This window comes from Geotrypetes seraphini, chromosome 7 (assembly GCF_902459505.1).
Source record: "Geotrypetes seraphini chromosome 7, aGeoSer1.1, whole genome shotgun sequence".
NCBI lineage: Eukaryota > Metazoa > Chordata > Amphibia > Gymnophiona > Dermophiidae > Geotrypetes > Geotrypetes seraphini.
The window spans coordinates 153,741,853-153,758,376 of NC_047090.1; the positions used below are offsets into that span (position 1 = coordinate 153,741,853).

The following is a 16,524-nucleotide window of genomic DNA, read 5'->3' on the forward strand; positions in this document are numbered from 1 at the left end:
AGTGCAACAAATTATTGAACTTTGATTGATATTTGACAGTTTATCCCTATGTGTAATTGTGGCTTTTGACTTCAATCATGCATATTTAGCCAGTTAGAGGGGACATGTTTTTAAACCATTAGATTAGGTTTCAGCTGGGCACAATCATTTGAGTAAATGATTCCTTTGTGATGAGTTTTGGAAAGATAGGCAAAACAAACAGCAATGTTGCCCAAATATACAACTGACAACCCATAATCTTCTTGCATGTTCCTTGGCTCAAATGAGGTCAATTTACAAATGGCACAGACGTTCAGAACTGAGCCACAGATTTAAGTGCCTGTTTCACTTCATTTTAATATTTTATTTCTTTTCTGTTTTTATTCAGTTCAGAGTGTTGTTGATTTTATGTTATGTTTGATTTAATTCTGTATTTAATTTTGTACTTCACTTAGGTTCCGGGCAGAATAGAAATGAGCAAATAAAATTTTCTGCAACGCACACAATTAAAATGCGAGCAAAGTGGTACAGATATAGTTAATGTGCACAAGCGCCTGTAGACATGATTGTGGCACCTACATTTTTCTTTATAATGATTTACATTTTTTTATAATGATTTTTTGATTGGTTTTAAACAACGCGGTCAATTATTGCACCAATTAACACCAATTATAAGAATTAAGTTAGGTGACATTAGGGCACCTATCGCCACATAATTTATGGCATTGTTACTAAAATCAGGCCCTTTATGCCTACTCTAGAGGTAGGTGCAGATATTGGGTGCCTATGGTGCTTATTTTAGAAGTACTCTTGGTATTTTATACGTCCATAACAAAGGGATGTTCAAATATCAATTTTACAATATCGTGTTATTGCAATCCAAGCCCATGGAATGTCCATATTGCAAAAGAGCTTGTTCTAGGCGGGACTGGGTGTGGCTGACACTTTGATGTTCATGTCCTAGCTACTACTGATTTCAGAAGGGAATGGAAAATTTCATGTCCACAAATACAGACATTGGTATTTAGACCTGCTCCTGGAAGAGTACTGAGACTGAACAGTACTTTATGGAAAGGTTTTGGAGGGTGACCCCCATCTAACCTTTACATGGTCGCCATTCTCCACAAAAAATGAAAATCAAGTAAGTCTCAGCTCTGCTGGAAAGGGGGATAGAAGGGTATAAATAGAGGATCACTGCACAGGTCCTGGAACTGTTGGGCCGCCACGTGAGCGGGCTGCTGGACACGATGGACCTCAGGTCTGACCCAGCAGAGGCATTGCTTATGTTCTTATGTAGAAACACTTTACATTCTCCTACTAAACTGGTTGATGAATATTCATGTCCTGACACATGGACGTTTTTGTCACCATTTTAGCACGTCATCATCCATAGTTTGGAACTCATTCTAGATGAACTCTGTGTCACTGGTAACATGGACATTCCAATTCAAACTTGGATGACCTTTCTAATATGCTGTTCCACAAGTCTAGCATATACATTTGGGCTGGATATGGCAAAAAAAAGGTATAAGCTGGCGCATATGGCCTAAACCAAGGCTGCTCAAGTCCGGTCCTCGAGATCTACTGGCAGGCCAGGTTTTCAGTATATCCACAATGAATATGCATGAGAGAGATTTGCCTGCACTGCCTTCTTGGTATGCAAATCTCTCTCATGCATATTCATTGTGGATATCCTGAAAAGCTGGCCTGCCAGTAGATCTCGAGGACCAGATTTGGGCAGCCCTGGCCTAAACATATATGCTAGATGTAGACACCCAAAAAGTATATGTATGGAACAGGTGCCACTGAAAACACACAATCTACACATATACTTCAGGCAAATTAGCAGACATCACTAGACATCCCCTTTGAAAATTGACCCATAATATGTTTAGTTGAGACAACAGATAGGTATCGTTTGCAGCTTGTTGACATTCATTTCTAACAAACATTTAATGGGAAGGGATGCAAAGTGCAGCAAACTATGCACAGCTACTCACCTGGCTATTTCTGCTATTTCCACCGTCTGCGCCATTAAGTTGCGATACGTTTCCGGCTCATCGTCGTCGTCCTCGTCCTCTGCGTTGTGCTTTTGCCTGAGCGAGCTAGGCACGTGCATCCTCGACGTCTGTGTGGCTGTTGAGGTATGGGAGCGTTTGTGTTTAGGGGTGCTGTGATTTGAGCCATACTCCTCCTCTGAAGTAGAAGTATAATCTGAACCCTGCTGTCTTCGTCTCGAAGCTTATGACACGAATTGGTTTGACACAAAGGAAGAAAAGAATTAAGCAAGAAAAAGAAATCCAGACAATCCCAAGACCACGAAAAGACCACCTAAAGGGGTTCTGTGCAAAGAAAAGCATCACAAATTTCAGGCTGCTTATTTTGGGGATAAAGTCATTTGGCTGTTTGCCCACAGTTTGTAAGCCAAACGCTCAGGTTGACTGAAGTTAAGATTTATTCTCCTAATTACTTTTATTTCATTTACACAGAATCCCTGCAAATTAAGTCCATGAGTAAGATTTTAAAGTAGCCATTTACAGGAAATGTAGCTCTTTTGCTGGAAGCATGCATCTCTATTTCTGTATTAGCTGCTCCTTTCCTCTTTCATAAAAAAAATGAAGAAAATCTTTCACCAAGCTAATCAGGTCCATATCAACACTTTATAAACTGAATAAATTCTAAAATCACTGCTAATGTATCAGAACCAAAAAGCCTTGAAACATGAGAGAGAGATGGGTCACCAGTTACTTGTAAGGCAGGAACACACTTATGCCCAAATGGCACCCCCATACATAGTGGAGTGAATAATAATACTTGTTTGCCCTTTCCATGAAAATAACCCTGCAACTCCCAAATGCAGTCAACTTCAGAGAATTCATACATACTACACTTCTCTCTCCGTATTCGCAGTTTCCATATCTGCGGTTTCGCTTATTCGCGATTTTTCGGCCACTGATTCCGCCCCCCCAAAAAAAACGTCATCACTAAAGATTTTTCCTTTTACTGTACAGTACCGATAAAAAAAGTTTAGCACTTACCATTACTGTACTATAACTGAAAATCGCTGCTTCCATGCTTTCTCCCACAAATTTGCTGCTTCCATGTTTCCCCAATGTGCAATGAGAAAAACGCTGCTTCCCAGCATCCCTAGAGAGAAATCGCTGGTTGGCTGGCTGGCCAGAAATCGCTGCTTGCTTGCCTGCCCTGAAATCGCTGGTTTCAATAGTTATTTGCGGTTTCAATAGTAAAAACGATGGCGCTTTTCCAAAACAGCAAATAACATGTAAAAAAGTTATTTGCGTTTTTTTTCCATTTTCACGCCTATTGGCTGCCCGCATCCACCGCGAATACGGAGGGAGAAGTGTATCACCCTAATTCAGCACGGACGGTCAGCTAGAAGGTTCTTTTGAACACCCTGCTTTCCTTCTACACCTCAATTTTTTTTTTTTTACCACATTTTATATACAAAACAATTTGAGAAACACTGTTTCTTCAATGCCCACAAGTGCTAACATCAAACAACACATCTACAACATTTTACCCCCTACAGAACATCCCTCCCAATCCTTCTTCTCTCCCCCTCCCATAAACCAAATGTCCCTAAATAGAACAGATATAATATCAAGAAGCAAAAGTTAATTCCCTCCAGTCCATTGTATCCAAGGTTGCGAAACCTTCAACAAAGAAATACTTTATATTTTAAGGCTGGACAATTCTATACACAAGAAAGAACAACGCATCAAGGATTCACAGTACTTTTTCTTTATCTCAACACTAACTAAATTGCGAGAATTCGGTGCAGCAGTGGTGCAAACATATTAAGCGCCCTAGGTGGGCCTTCAATTATTTTTTAGGCCTACAGACTCCTCCCTCCTCCTCATGCTTTAATAATTAAACTCCACAATTACAATCACCACAATACCAACACTCCCAAACCCATCCAGTAAAAATATCCTATGGTTCTTTGAGTTTCATTTTAGCTGCAGACCCTCTACCACCCCAAAGACCGATGCTTAAGCTGGCCCTGATTCAGTAACATAGTAAATGACGGCAGATAAAGACCTGAACGGTCCGTTCAGTCTGCCCATTAGTTATTCTCATTAAAAATACATGACTAAATTAACTTGTCTCTTATGGGCCATAGACTGAAGTCCACCTGGTAATGTCCTGGGTTCCGACTGCTGAAGTTGCCATCTAAGCTCACTCCAGCCTATCCAACCATCCTGTTTGTTTGAAGGATACCTACTGTAGTTACATTTATTCAGTTTACACTTTGTTTTTTTCACAGCTTGACCAGCAAAAAATCAGCTCATGAGCAGAGAAGCAGAAATAGGCTCCTCTAGTGCTCTACTCCAGCAAGAGAAATGCATCTTTAGTACAAGCATACCGAACATGACAAGGCTGTCCAGCTCCAGTCTCAAATGGCCGCAATCCACTCAGGCTTTCAGGATGGCTCCTTATGTCTTTCTTTGGTTGCCTCAGGGGTTAAACCAACCAACCTCTGCTCCAACTGCTGAAGTTTTGTGGCACAAAAAGTTAGTTAGGCCATGGCCCCAGTGGCTCATCCTGTTCCACTGTCTATGGATTTGTCTTATAGGCCCAATGCATGGAGTTGCACAACCTGGTCACATATTAACAACTGTATACAAAAGTATTGAGTATTAAATCTTCCCAAACTATGCAGAGATAATGCAAAACAGCACCCTATGGAGGAACAAGGAAGATGAGTATTATTGTTAACAAAAGCCCAGCTTAGCAAAGGTAAGAAAGATAGTTATGTTAGAATTTATCTGCCACAAAGTCCACTTTCAGGAAGCCGGTTAGTAAAGTATGTCACCTGAAAGCCCTACAGACTGAAAACCAATTCATCTTAACAAGAGCTACAACATTCTCCATTTGTAACTTACAATACAGGATGGGTCCATTGTAGGAGAAGCTTTTTCTACTTAGGTTTTTAACCATTTGGAAACTCTGATATGCAGTAAAACATAAGCTTTTCTGCAGAGCTTTGTATAAGTGAGATACAGACTTCCACACCTTCATTATTTTATAGAAAAAAATGCAGTTCAACCAGGCAGGCTATTCCTGCTCTGAAAAACAGGTACAATGTTTAAGGCATACTTCAGTCACAGGATGCAGTTAAAGGAGACCGGCTCAAGCTGTTACTTGCAGTGCTTGATTAGTTCACTTTCTATAAATGCACGCATGAGGGCAATAAAAGGATTAAGAGAACTATAAAGTGAGTTTGGGTGTAAGATGACAACAGTTTACAGAACTCACACGTCTGTGAATTACCTTCATTAGGGAAATTATTTATTTTGGAAATCCAGAGGGCAATTAATAAAGAACAACAGACAAGAAGGCATTTCTTCCATAGGGAAAACAATGCCTTGTTAACCCTAAGGCAGGGATCCAGGTAAATCTCTCCATTAGTATCTGAACGCAAAGCAGTACAAGAGCACTAATCTTTAGGAGCTTATATAACAATTTGAAAAATAAGAACAAAAGAACATAAGCATTGCCATACTGGGTCAGACCAAAAGTCCATCAAGCCCAGTATCCTCCAGATCACAAGTACCTGGCAAGATCCCAAAAGTGTAATACAGATCTTAGACGTGGGAAATTGCAATGCTTATATTTGGGATAAGCAATATATCTTAATAGTGGTGTATGGACTTTTCTTTTAAGAACTTGTGCAACTTTTTTTTTAACCCTGCTAGCTACTTTTACCACATTCTCTGGCAATGAACTCCAGAACTTAATTACACATTTGAGTGAAAAAATAAGTATTTCCTCCAATTTGTTTTAACTTAGGGCTCCTTTTACAAAGGCGCGTTAGGGCCTTAACACGTGGAATAGCGCGTGTTAAAATGCCCTGCACGCTAGCCGCTACCGCCTCCTCTTGAGCAGGCGGTAGTTTTCCGCTAGCGTGTGCTACAGCATGTGCTAATCCGGTGCGTGCGTTAAAAACGCTAGCGCACTTTCGTAAAAGGAGCCCTTAGTACCTTCCTTGTGTGCCCCCCTACTCTTCGTATTTTTGAGTGAAATGGTGCGGTGGCTGTGTTAGTCCACTTTCCAAGGTAGTCTAAAGAAATAAAACAAAAAACAAATGAAATAAGGTGATACCATTTTTTTTTTGGACTAACTCAATGCATTTTATGATGTGCTTTCGAAGGTAACCCTTCTTCTTAAGGGTTACCTTCGAAAGCTCATCATAAAATGCATTGAGTTAGTCCAAAAAAAAAAAGGTATCACCTTATTTCCTTTGTTTTTTTGTTTTATTTCTTTAGACTATTTTGTATTTTTGGAAACTGTGAACAAGAGATTTATAATTACCCATTCCATTCCACTCAGTAACTGACAGACCTCTATGATATCCCCCTCAGCTGTCTCTCCTCTAAGCTGAAGAGCCCTGACCTCTTTAGCCTTTCCTCATAGGGACGTCATGTCATCCCTTTTCTCTGCACTTTTTTCTATTTTCACTATGGGCTCCTTTTACAAAGGTGCGCTAGCGGTTTTAGCACGTGCTAAAATGCCCCGCATGCTAGCCGCTACCGCCTCCTTTTAAGCAGGCGGTAATTTTTCGGCTAGCGCACGCTATAGCACACGCTAATCTTGTGCGTGCGCTAAAAACGCTAGCGCGCCTTAGTAAAAGGGGCCCTATATCTTTTTTGAGATGCAGTGGCCAAAACTGCACAGAGTATTTGAGGTCTAGCCACACCATGGACAGATACAAAAGCATTATAAAATTCTCAGATTCGTTCTCCATTCCCCCTAATAACTGCTAACATTCTGTTTGCTCTCTCGGCTGTTGCTGCGCACTGATCAGAGGATTTCAAGATATCGTCAACGGTGACACTTCGATCCTTCTCCTGGGCGGGGACTACTCAAGTGGAACCTTGCATCGTTCCTACGAGCGTCGGGAGCAACGCGGAGCATTCAGCGCGGCTCTCTACGCTAATAACCGCTATCACGGTTCAGTAAAAGGGGGGGGGGGATTATGATGCTTAACAGCGCCTAAATTGAGTTAGGCCCCGTTAGGCTCAATTCTACAAACATCACCTAGCAGTTGACTGACAACGGTGTCGAGCAGCGTCTAGCCACTAGGCACTGTTTATAGAATCAGGGTAAATCAGAGCATAGATCCACATGACTGCCAATTAACACCAATTACTGATTAACATCTCATTAACTAATTACTTTATTCGTGGATCTTGGATCCGCACTGAATTTTGGACTACCTATATAGAATCCAGGGCTATATGTTTAAGTGTTCCCAGAAGCAGAGCTGGAGAGGAGCGTGAAACACATGCATATTTTATAACATATGCGCCTATCTGCACAATTTTAGGTGGGTTATTTGACTCTACCTCAAGATAAGTGTAAACATTTGCACCTGCCGTCCTGCCTTGTAATCTTACAAAGGCACATGGTTGAATATGTCCCCTTTATAATGCAAAAGCAGCATATGCCCCTTGTTTTAAAGGAGGCACGTAGGCCTTCATCCTATAAAGTCCGCCCTCAGCATCCTAACATTTAGGCGTCCCCAATTTATGAGAGTTTTCTAAACCTAAAGTTAAGCATTGATAGCAGAGCCTAACAGCCCAACTCGTAAACACACCCAGGACCCGCCCCCTAACCATGTCCACTTTTAGTGTAGGCACTTTGGGCTAGGCACCTACTTTTATAGACCAGACAAACACATGTTTCTCTATATCATCAGCCAGGTACTAAGCACATCATTTTCAAGCGGAAGTCAAAAGTTATATTTATGAAACACCACTTACTGGAAGAAGAAGAATATTTGACACTGCCAGGACGTGTTCTGCTGAATGGCTGCTTGGGAGTTGGTACTACTGGTTTTCTAGTTGGGGGTTTCATCTCAGGCACAACTGCCTTCCGGGTAGAGTAGCTGGTCTCCCCACTGCGCCCAGAAAAGCCTGTCCTGGAGGGTGCAGTTTCCGAGTCACTTGGCACTGTGAATGAACCAGTCCTTTTCCTTGGCATGGCCAAGAAGTCAATTCTTGTGAGCTTTTTAACCTCATTCTGTTTAGAAGATGAGGAGTTGCCAGTCACAACTTCAGTGCTCAACATAGCTTTCTCTGGATCTGCACATTCATTATCTGACGCCTCTCCTAAACGTGCCCGGCGCAGTTTGGAGGCTCTTGTGGGTCTTGGTGTTGACAAACTATTGGACCTGGTCAGAGATTGTTGAACCTTCTGTGCATTTACTAAGTTTCTGGTATAATCCTCTTTGGTGGACTGTGCAAAGGGCTTCTTTCTTGAAATGGGCCTCAAAACAGCCTGCTCATAGTCAAAAGGTGTCATCTCTGTGACCGGTAAATAAGGGAGACTGGAACTTCTTTCATCATCAGTAAAATCCAAAGATCCACGAGGTCCAGTACTCCGTTTAAGCTGGAAACGCTTGGAAGCATCCACTCTGCCCACAGTTTCAGAAGGAAGCGTCTTACGTTTCTCAGCCAAACGATCATGCGCACTGGACTGAGTACATTGATCTTGTATGGAAGGCGTTGACGAGGATTTCTCTTTTTGTAGGCTGTTACTAAGTCTGCGGTTTTGACCGTTACTTGGAACATTCTTACCACTTACTATACTCACCGAGCTTGCTGTGTCTACGTCAGAGTCCCCCGAAAGAGAGTCTTCAGGTGGGCATGAAATATTTTCTGAAGGATCAAGGCAAGGAGCCTGAGATAGTATTTTGGCTTCCAGTGCTGCCAACGCCTTCTCTGTATCCTTGAGAAAGAGACGCGTCTCATGACCATAATCTATGTAATCTGATTTGGCAATGTCTAAATCCTTAAGTAAAGGATGGCTTGAAATATGTGGAAGCCTATTGTGAGAAACATTGCTGCTCGATTTCTCTTTGGTAAAACTTTCCTGTCTAATGAATGACGATGGCTCTTTTGCAGCTGTATTTCCTCTCTCATGAGGTGGTGAACAGATTGCTTTCTCTGTACTGCTGATGAAAGTAGTTCCAGTCTCCTGAGCCGACTGCTTGCCGCTTGCTGTTTTCACAGGAAACTCTGAGCTCTTGTGCTCTTTGTTCACTTGGGTGCGCAATAAGCTGAAAGGTACTTTTGGGGCATTTCCCATCTCAGTGTTTTCATTCCCAATATAGTAGGACATAGATTTTGTTTCATTTGCAGCTTTTGATGGCACCTGAACATCACGCAGACGCCCACTGGGTTTTTGATTTTTCCTCGTTTGCCATTCTTGTTCAGGCCTAGCAGAAATCTCTTTGCATTTCCTGACTTTCTCTGTACCCACACCATCATCAGATCTGCTTTCATCACTCAGGCTGTCAGGGTCCAGATCTTCTTGTATAAGTATCCTAAAGGTAGGATTAACATAAGTATCTTTTTCACTTTCCCGTATCATATTTCTTTCAATGACCTCAGAATATGATTCCTGACAAATTAAAATAGTAGCAGCTGGACTTTCAGACTTATTTTGCGGCAGCTGGGGAAGAATCCTTCTACTCCTTGTTGGCAGAGTGGTCTCTGTTTCTCCAGGAACAATTTTGTGACCTGTCTCACCTGAAAAACAACAGCGAATCATTACAAGTGTCTTCATCTATTGTACCAGAATTAGCACCAATTATTCAGCATGTGCAAAATTGTTCCATTCCAAAACACCATGGCTGGCTCTGCCAGCTGCCCAGTGCCTCAATCACATTTTGCAAAGCAGTAGATGCTATGAACATTTCTTTTCTTTTATAACTCAGTTTTCATTGGCATATTGAAAGCAGAGCAGCTGGTATTAAAAACCATCACAGGTGAAAATTGGGGTGAAGATGCAATGCAATCTAGTCAGGTAAAATAAGACATTAGACAATTTTGCCAAAAACAATTCAGGTATATCAGGTCTAGCTATTTGTTACAGACTATGCAAAATTATCCTATCAGATGTGATTAAAAAAAAAAAAAATTATGTATTACTGAAAAGGGCCTTATTTTGGCTACCTTTCCTTCAGCCCTCTCTAACCAAACTCCACTCAGCCAATGAAGAAAAGAAAGAAACCAGAACTTGTATGACACAGGAGCAATTGCCTAATTCCTCCCTCGGTTCCGCCTTGTACCTCACTTTCATACGCACACCTTCCCTTTGAAAAATATCCATGGTCACAAAGCACCCACAGACGTTTGTGCCTGTTCTTTTGAGTGGGTGAAATTTCAAAGAAAAACATGCATAAATGTGAAAATCCAGTTTACACAGAAAATGAAAATAATGCACAATAATCCTGAATCATTTTCCCTCAGTTTGGTTACACATGTGTACGCTGCATATGTCAAACACAAGGCCCGGGGGCTGAATCCAGCCCACCTGGCCTCTTTATGTGGCCCACAGGGACTCTGCTGCATCGAAGCGCCTGACTGTGCAGCCCCAGTCTAGAGAATGACACGGTGGAAAAGATTTGTCCCCATCCCCCACAGTTCAGTCCCCATCTCTGCCCCGTCTTTGCCAGCTTGGTCCCTGTCCCCGCAGCAAGGATCAACAAAACCCGTCTCCCCTCTCCTCACAAATATCTCCTCTCTTCCTTACTTGTTCCCTTCAGGACCATCCAGCTGGGCATGCCCCCCTTCACCGAAGCCAACACGAGGCTTCCCTCTGATATTAGAGCTGACGTCGGATGGAAGCCTTTCTGGTCAGCCGGGGATCCCAGTTACCTCGACCGACTTCTTTCCAGCTTGGCTGCTCCTTCTTGTCTTCAGCACCAGCCACACTTGTTTGCCGGGACAGCGCACAGCGGCTCTTGCACACTGCACATGGCTGACCCAGAAGCCATTTGCCATTGGCTTCTGGTCAGCCACGTGGCGCTAAAGACAAGAAGAAGCAGCCAAGCTGGAAGTAGGTCGGTCGAGGTAACTGGGATCCCCGGCTGATCAGAACTAAGCTAATAAAGGGTATGGAGGACCTCTCATATACTGACAGACTAAAAAAGCTAGGGCTTTTCTCCCTGGAAAAGCGGAGACTTAGAGGAGACATGATAGAAACCTTCAAGATCATGAAGGGCATAGAAAAAATAGACAGGGACAGATTTTTCAAATTAAGGGGATCAACAAGTACAAGGGGGCACTCAGAGAAATTGAAAGGGGAGAAGTTTAGAACAAACGCTAGGAAGTTCTTTTTCACACAGAGGGTGGTGGATACATGGAACACACTACCGGAGGATGTGATAAACAGGAGCACGCTACAGGGGTTCAAAGAAGCTTTGGATAGGTACTTGGAAGACAAAGGGATTGAGGGGTACAGATAAGAGTAGAGGTAGATTATAGGGATGGGATTAGAGGTAAGTTATAAAATTAATCAGGGATCACTGTTTAGGCACTAGGCCTGATGGGCCGCCGCGGGAGCGGACCACTGAGCAAGATGGACCTCTGGTCTGACTCAGCGGGGGCAACTTCTTATGTTCTTATGTTCTTCCCTCCAACGTTAGCTCTAATATCGGAGGGAAGCCCTGGTGTCGGCTTCGGCAGAGGGGGGTTCTGTTTATAAATGGAATCCCCGGCAGCGAATGCACTGGGTGCAAGAGTGGGGGACTGTTCCACCCATGATAGGGAGGGAGAGGGGCTGCTGAACTTGCAGGGGGGAGCTGCTGCTGGCACGATTGCAAGGGGGATCTGCTGATCCAGAGGGGAAGGAAGGGAGGCAACTCAGCAGATCCTTTACTGCGGGGACAAAGTCATTCACCACTCCATGGGGCAGTGAATGGCCTTGTCCCAATACCCATGGCAACCAGTTAATTGTTTCCCCCATTCTGGCAGGTTACCCGCAGGTAAGTCACCATGTCATTCTCTACCCCAGTCCCAGCGGGGCTCCAAGCGCCGGAACGTGCTACCCCAGTCCCAGCAGCGCATGCACGAGATTGAAAGCTAACACAGCCGAAGTGGTGACAGTGTGGAGCGCGAGAGCAGCGTGCTTGAGATGTAAGGAATTGGTTTATGAATTTTAAAGATAGGAAGAGGAATGTTGTGTGTTGAATAGGTGGTAAGTAGAAAATGGTAAATAAAAAAGTGAAATAAGTGTGAAATAAACATTGAATAAATGTGTTCAACACAGGTAGAGAAAATCTAATACGCAAGTGCCTGCATCTCTATCAGAAGGGCACCATGTTTTGAATGTTTGAAAACATGATTAAGAAAGGAGAGTGAAAATAGGTTTAAAAACTTACCTGTTCGAGGAGGGGAGGGGACGGTAGACTGTCTTGAGCCTGTTGTTTTTTTTACTTTTTATTTTGAGTGGTAGGGCCTCAACGTGGCCCAGAACATTTCCAGGGTCCTGCTATGGCTTGCAGGCAGGACCCAGGCGGGACACGAGTATGCACATAATCTCCCGGCAACGGCAGCTTGATTTTTGCTGCGTGCCAGCTGCCAGGAGAGAAGAGAAGCAGAGCAGCTGTTTGCACAGCCAACTTTTGGGTATTGCAGCTAAAATTTATATTTTAAATTTAAAGAAACTCTAGGTTAGAACAGGGTTACCCATCAGAGCAGATAAACTGTTAAGGAAGTACATAAATGTTATATGAGTATTGGTGTGCATGAGAGTGTGTGCACGTGATAGTTCTGAGCGGTGATGTGCATGTGAGAACTCTAAACGGTTAGAGACAGGATTTCAGGGAGGCAGGGCCTGTTTTGGTTGAGTGGAGTCAAAAGGAGGTTTTTTTGGCTAAATTTGAGTTTTAAGAGTAACTAGATCTAGTGAATTGGATAGTTGGGAAGTGTAAGAAGACATTTCCAATTGATTGAGGAGATTGTAAAGCAATTTCTGGATATTTAGTTCTTCATGGGGTTTTGTTTCGCACTAATGTTTAGTACGGAGTGTCCAACATGGTCCTCAAGGCCCACAATCTAGTTGGGTTTTCAGGATTTACTCAATGAATATGCATGAGATATATGTATTTGCACTTACTGCTTCCATTGACTGCAGATAGACCTCATGCATAGTCATTGTAGAAGTTCTGAAAACCCAACCTATGAAGACTGAGATTGGACACCCTTGGTTCAGCACATCTACTGAATCCCCTGCTATATATGTCACTGCACACTACTGGGATTGTGCATAGTCTACCTTACATGTCTTAAGTCTCAACCAGGCGTAAAAATACAGAATTGCTTTCAAAAGCATATTCTTTCCATTTCTCTCCAATATTCTAATGGGCAATGAAAAATCTCTCCAATGAATCCTAAATTCCTTTCCTGTTCCAGTTTATAATTACCATTTCACAAATCAAAAGCAGCCCCTTAGGACAAGTTATAAGTAACTGAGAAAGCAGGATGTCCTTATACAGCATTTTACGGAATGTCCTTCAGAAAAGGAAACCCGGGAAGAACGACCTGCAGTTAAATTTGAGCTTTTTGCAGATGCCCTCATAAATCACTCTCAATTGTGCCAAGGTGTAGTGCATAAGTGGGTCGTAAGCCGCAGGTAATGGGTTTGGGAAAAGAGTTTAAGGTGCAACAAAATCAGGAGTTGAACTCACTAAAAAAAAATATTGACGGAGGAATGTTGGATAGGACAGTCATGAACGAGACAAAGAAAATAGAAAACTGCAAAGTTGCCACCGCAGTCAGTATTTTTGTAAGCACTGAGCGCTGCAGCTGTCAGAGCACATATTTAGCAGCTTTCTCCAGGTCAGTGCCACCGAAAAATCTGTTTCCACCCCAGACAGACTGGTTTAACAGTCAGCAATGAGGTTATCTATTGAGTCAGTAAATAAGATACATTATATGAAAACGTGGGCAACAGCAATTTCAGTGGCCGGTCCACAGTTCTGGAATGCCTTATCAGGCTCTAAAAGAGTATGTAAAAATTTGAAATCTTTTAAAGCACTGTTAAAAACTCATTTGTTTTTTTAAGGTATTTCATTAGAATGGATGATTTTTGCAGCAGATTTGCATGGCAGACTATTTGAATTGTAATTTTATTTTCTGTTTTAAGGATAGCCTGGTAGTTAATCATTTTGTGGTGGCTTTTAAAGTCTGTGATGTATTGATGTTTTATTGATATGGTAATTTTATGTACACTTCTCCCTCTGTATCCACAGGGGTTAGGTACAAAAGTGTGAAAAACTGCGAATAACTTGTCGGCCGGCTCTGCCCCCCCCCCCCTCCAGCATCACAGACCTTACCTGGTGGTCTAGTGGGCTTTTGGGGCAGGCGCGATCTTCCTACGCTCCAGCCCCGTGCAAATCACTCATAGGAAATGGCTGCCGTGAGCTCCCGTAGTCTCTCGAGGCTATGACAGGAACTCCCCGCAGCCATTTCCTATGAGTGATCTGCATGGGTAGGAGCATAGGAAGATCACTCCTGCCCCGAAAACCCGCTAGACCACCAGGTAAGGCTTAAAAATAGGCAAAAAAATTAAAATTGTCCCCCCCCCCCAAAAAAAAAAATTGCGAATAACCGAATCTGCGGATGCTGAAACTGCGGATTCGTAGGGAGAAGTGTAATCCACTTGGGTTTTAAGCAGAATAAAAGTTTTTAAATAAATAAAAAGTTTGGACAAATTCCTGGAGCAAAAGTTCATGAACCATTAAGGTAGATTAAAGGTATCCCTTGTTTATCCCTGGGGGCAATGAGCAAAGAATATCTATTTTGGGGGATCCTGCCAAATAATTGCGATTTGGAAAGTCCACTGTTGGAAACAGAACAGGGGTCTGACTCAGTATGGCAGTTCTTATGTACTTCTAACTGACCTTTCCCACAAGAACTTTAAAACTTACCGCCTTCCGGCATTAGCCCCTGCTGTTCCAGATTATAAAGGCCACTCGCTGATCCAGAATCTGTGTAGCTGTCTGCAAGACTTGCCCATCGAGACACCCACTTTTGACTGCTTTGAGACACAGGGCCTCCTGGACAGATCTACACACAAGCATTTGAAAGAAACAAGAACTCAGGGGTTGGGTCACACTACCATCAATCAGAGTTTTACAATTGTTTAAGCTCTTGAAAATAAAACATGGGATCTTACTGACAAAATTTAGAACACAGAAACTTTTCTGGAGCTTTAAAACCTATATGCAGTCTTTGGAGTACAAAACCAAAATCGCTTTACCAGTTTTAAATACCTGAACATCTGCCTGGGATGAGCTACCAAAGTTTGTAGGGTATGTTTGCAACAAAGTGGTCTTCTGACTGAGACCATTCTCATGGGAGAGATGCGCCCGAGTGCTATCTTTTTCTTTTTCACCTTTTATAACCGGTCGGTAAACTCCGGAAGACACTCTTGAAAATTCATCTGGTTCTAGCACACCAAATACCTGGAGGCAAATGCAAAGGTTAAACATGTGGAAGGTAATTCTAAAAAGGGGCTCCTATTTTCGACATCAAGAATGCACCAATTTGGAGCCTATTCTAAAACGAAAAGCAAGTGCCTACTTTTCTTTACAGAATATTAGCTTAACGCCAGCCACAGAAGCTGGTGTAAATGCTCTTGCCTATACTGTTAAAGAACATGACCCTCCCAAACCACCCAAGTAAATGCTCGTAGTATATATATTACACGTGCATTTTCCTCATAAGCACATAATACTGGCATTCATACCTGTTCTTGCTATCTAAGGGCTCCTTTTATCAAGCCGCACCAGCTGCTAACGCCTGCCTTGAACGGTAGTTTTTTGGCCAGTGCGGGGGTTAGCACGTGATTAAAAGTCACGCGTGCTAACCCCGCTAGCACGGCTTGATAAAAGGAGCCCTAAATGTAGGCAGCTCCTTACAGATTTATTGGCTTTTTTTGAGGGGTTTTGGGGTGGGTTTTTTTTTGCTCAATCTGAATATATTTGGGTTTGTTTTTTTTCTTTTCCAGTTTTACTTTAGAAGTATATATACTTTATTTATTTAATTTGTTGTCTATCTCGATCTCCCCAAGGAGCTCAGAACGGGTTTCAGGTTAAACATACATAATATATAGTTTTACAGTACAAGTTTTGATCTTAACACGACACATACTAGGGATCTAATACCAATATATACATAATATGCAGTTTACAGGTTAGATTTGCCATAGTTAATAGTCCAAAATTTTTCAATACAAGTTTTTATCTTGTATTGTATACTTGGATAGTGTTATCTGAAAATCGCATAAATTTAAAAAACAAAAAAAACCCAACAAAACATTTACCTCTTAGGGGGAATTTTTTATCAAAGTTTTTTCACACAAAGGCCTTTTTACATGGGTAAAAAAATATGCTAGAGAGTCAAGGAGGAGCATACTTTTACCCAACCCAAAACAGCATTTGAGCAAAGCATGAGATCTGCATTTACCTGTATTGTTTATAGAATACACACAGACTTCAAGTTTCAAAACATTTACACCAGCTCCCAACCAGGCATAAAACTGTCTATGGCTTCCATAGAAGCATGACTTCTGTGGCTTTCTCGCTGGCATTATATAAGGGCACAGAGATGCCTCTGCATCTTTATAAAACAGGCTTTATATTGGCAAATCTGTTATATTATTATCCTCTTAAGACTTATGTCACAAAATCTAAAGTACCTTTCTGTGGGGCCACTTATTTATAAAATT

The 16,524-nt window shown here is 42.2% G+C and overlaps 1 protein-coding gene across 5 annotated transcripts in view; it reads right to left on the bottom strand.

The window, feature by feature from the left end:
• Positions 1-16,524, bottom strand: part of CEP170B (centrosomal protein 170B) — a 162,640-nt gene that overhangs the window by 47,083 nt on the left and 99,033 nt on the right. For all 5 annotated transcript variants that reach the window (XM_033951231.1, XM_033951229.1, XM_033951230.1 and 2 more), the window contains 4 exons: positions 15,068-15,259; positions 14,723-14,861; positions 7,767-9,536; positions 1,980-2,220 (listed from right to left, as the gene is read on the bottom strand). In XM_033951231.1, the coding sequence (XP_033807122.1) occupies positions 1,980-2,220; positions 7,767-9,536; positions 14,723-14,861; positions 15,068-15,259 (2,342 nt within the window). The remainder of the gene's footprint in view (positions 1-1,979; positions 2,221-7,766; positions 9,537-14,722; positions 14,862-15,067; positions 15,260-16,524) is intronic.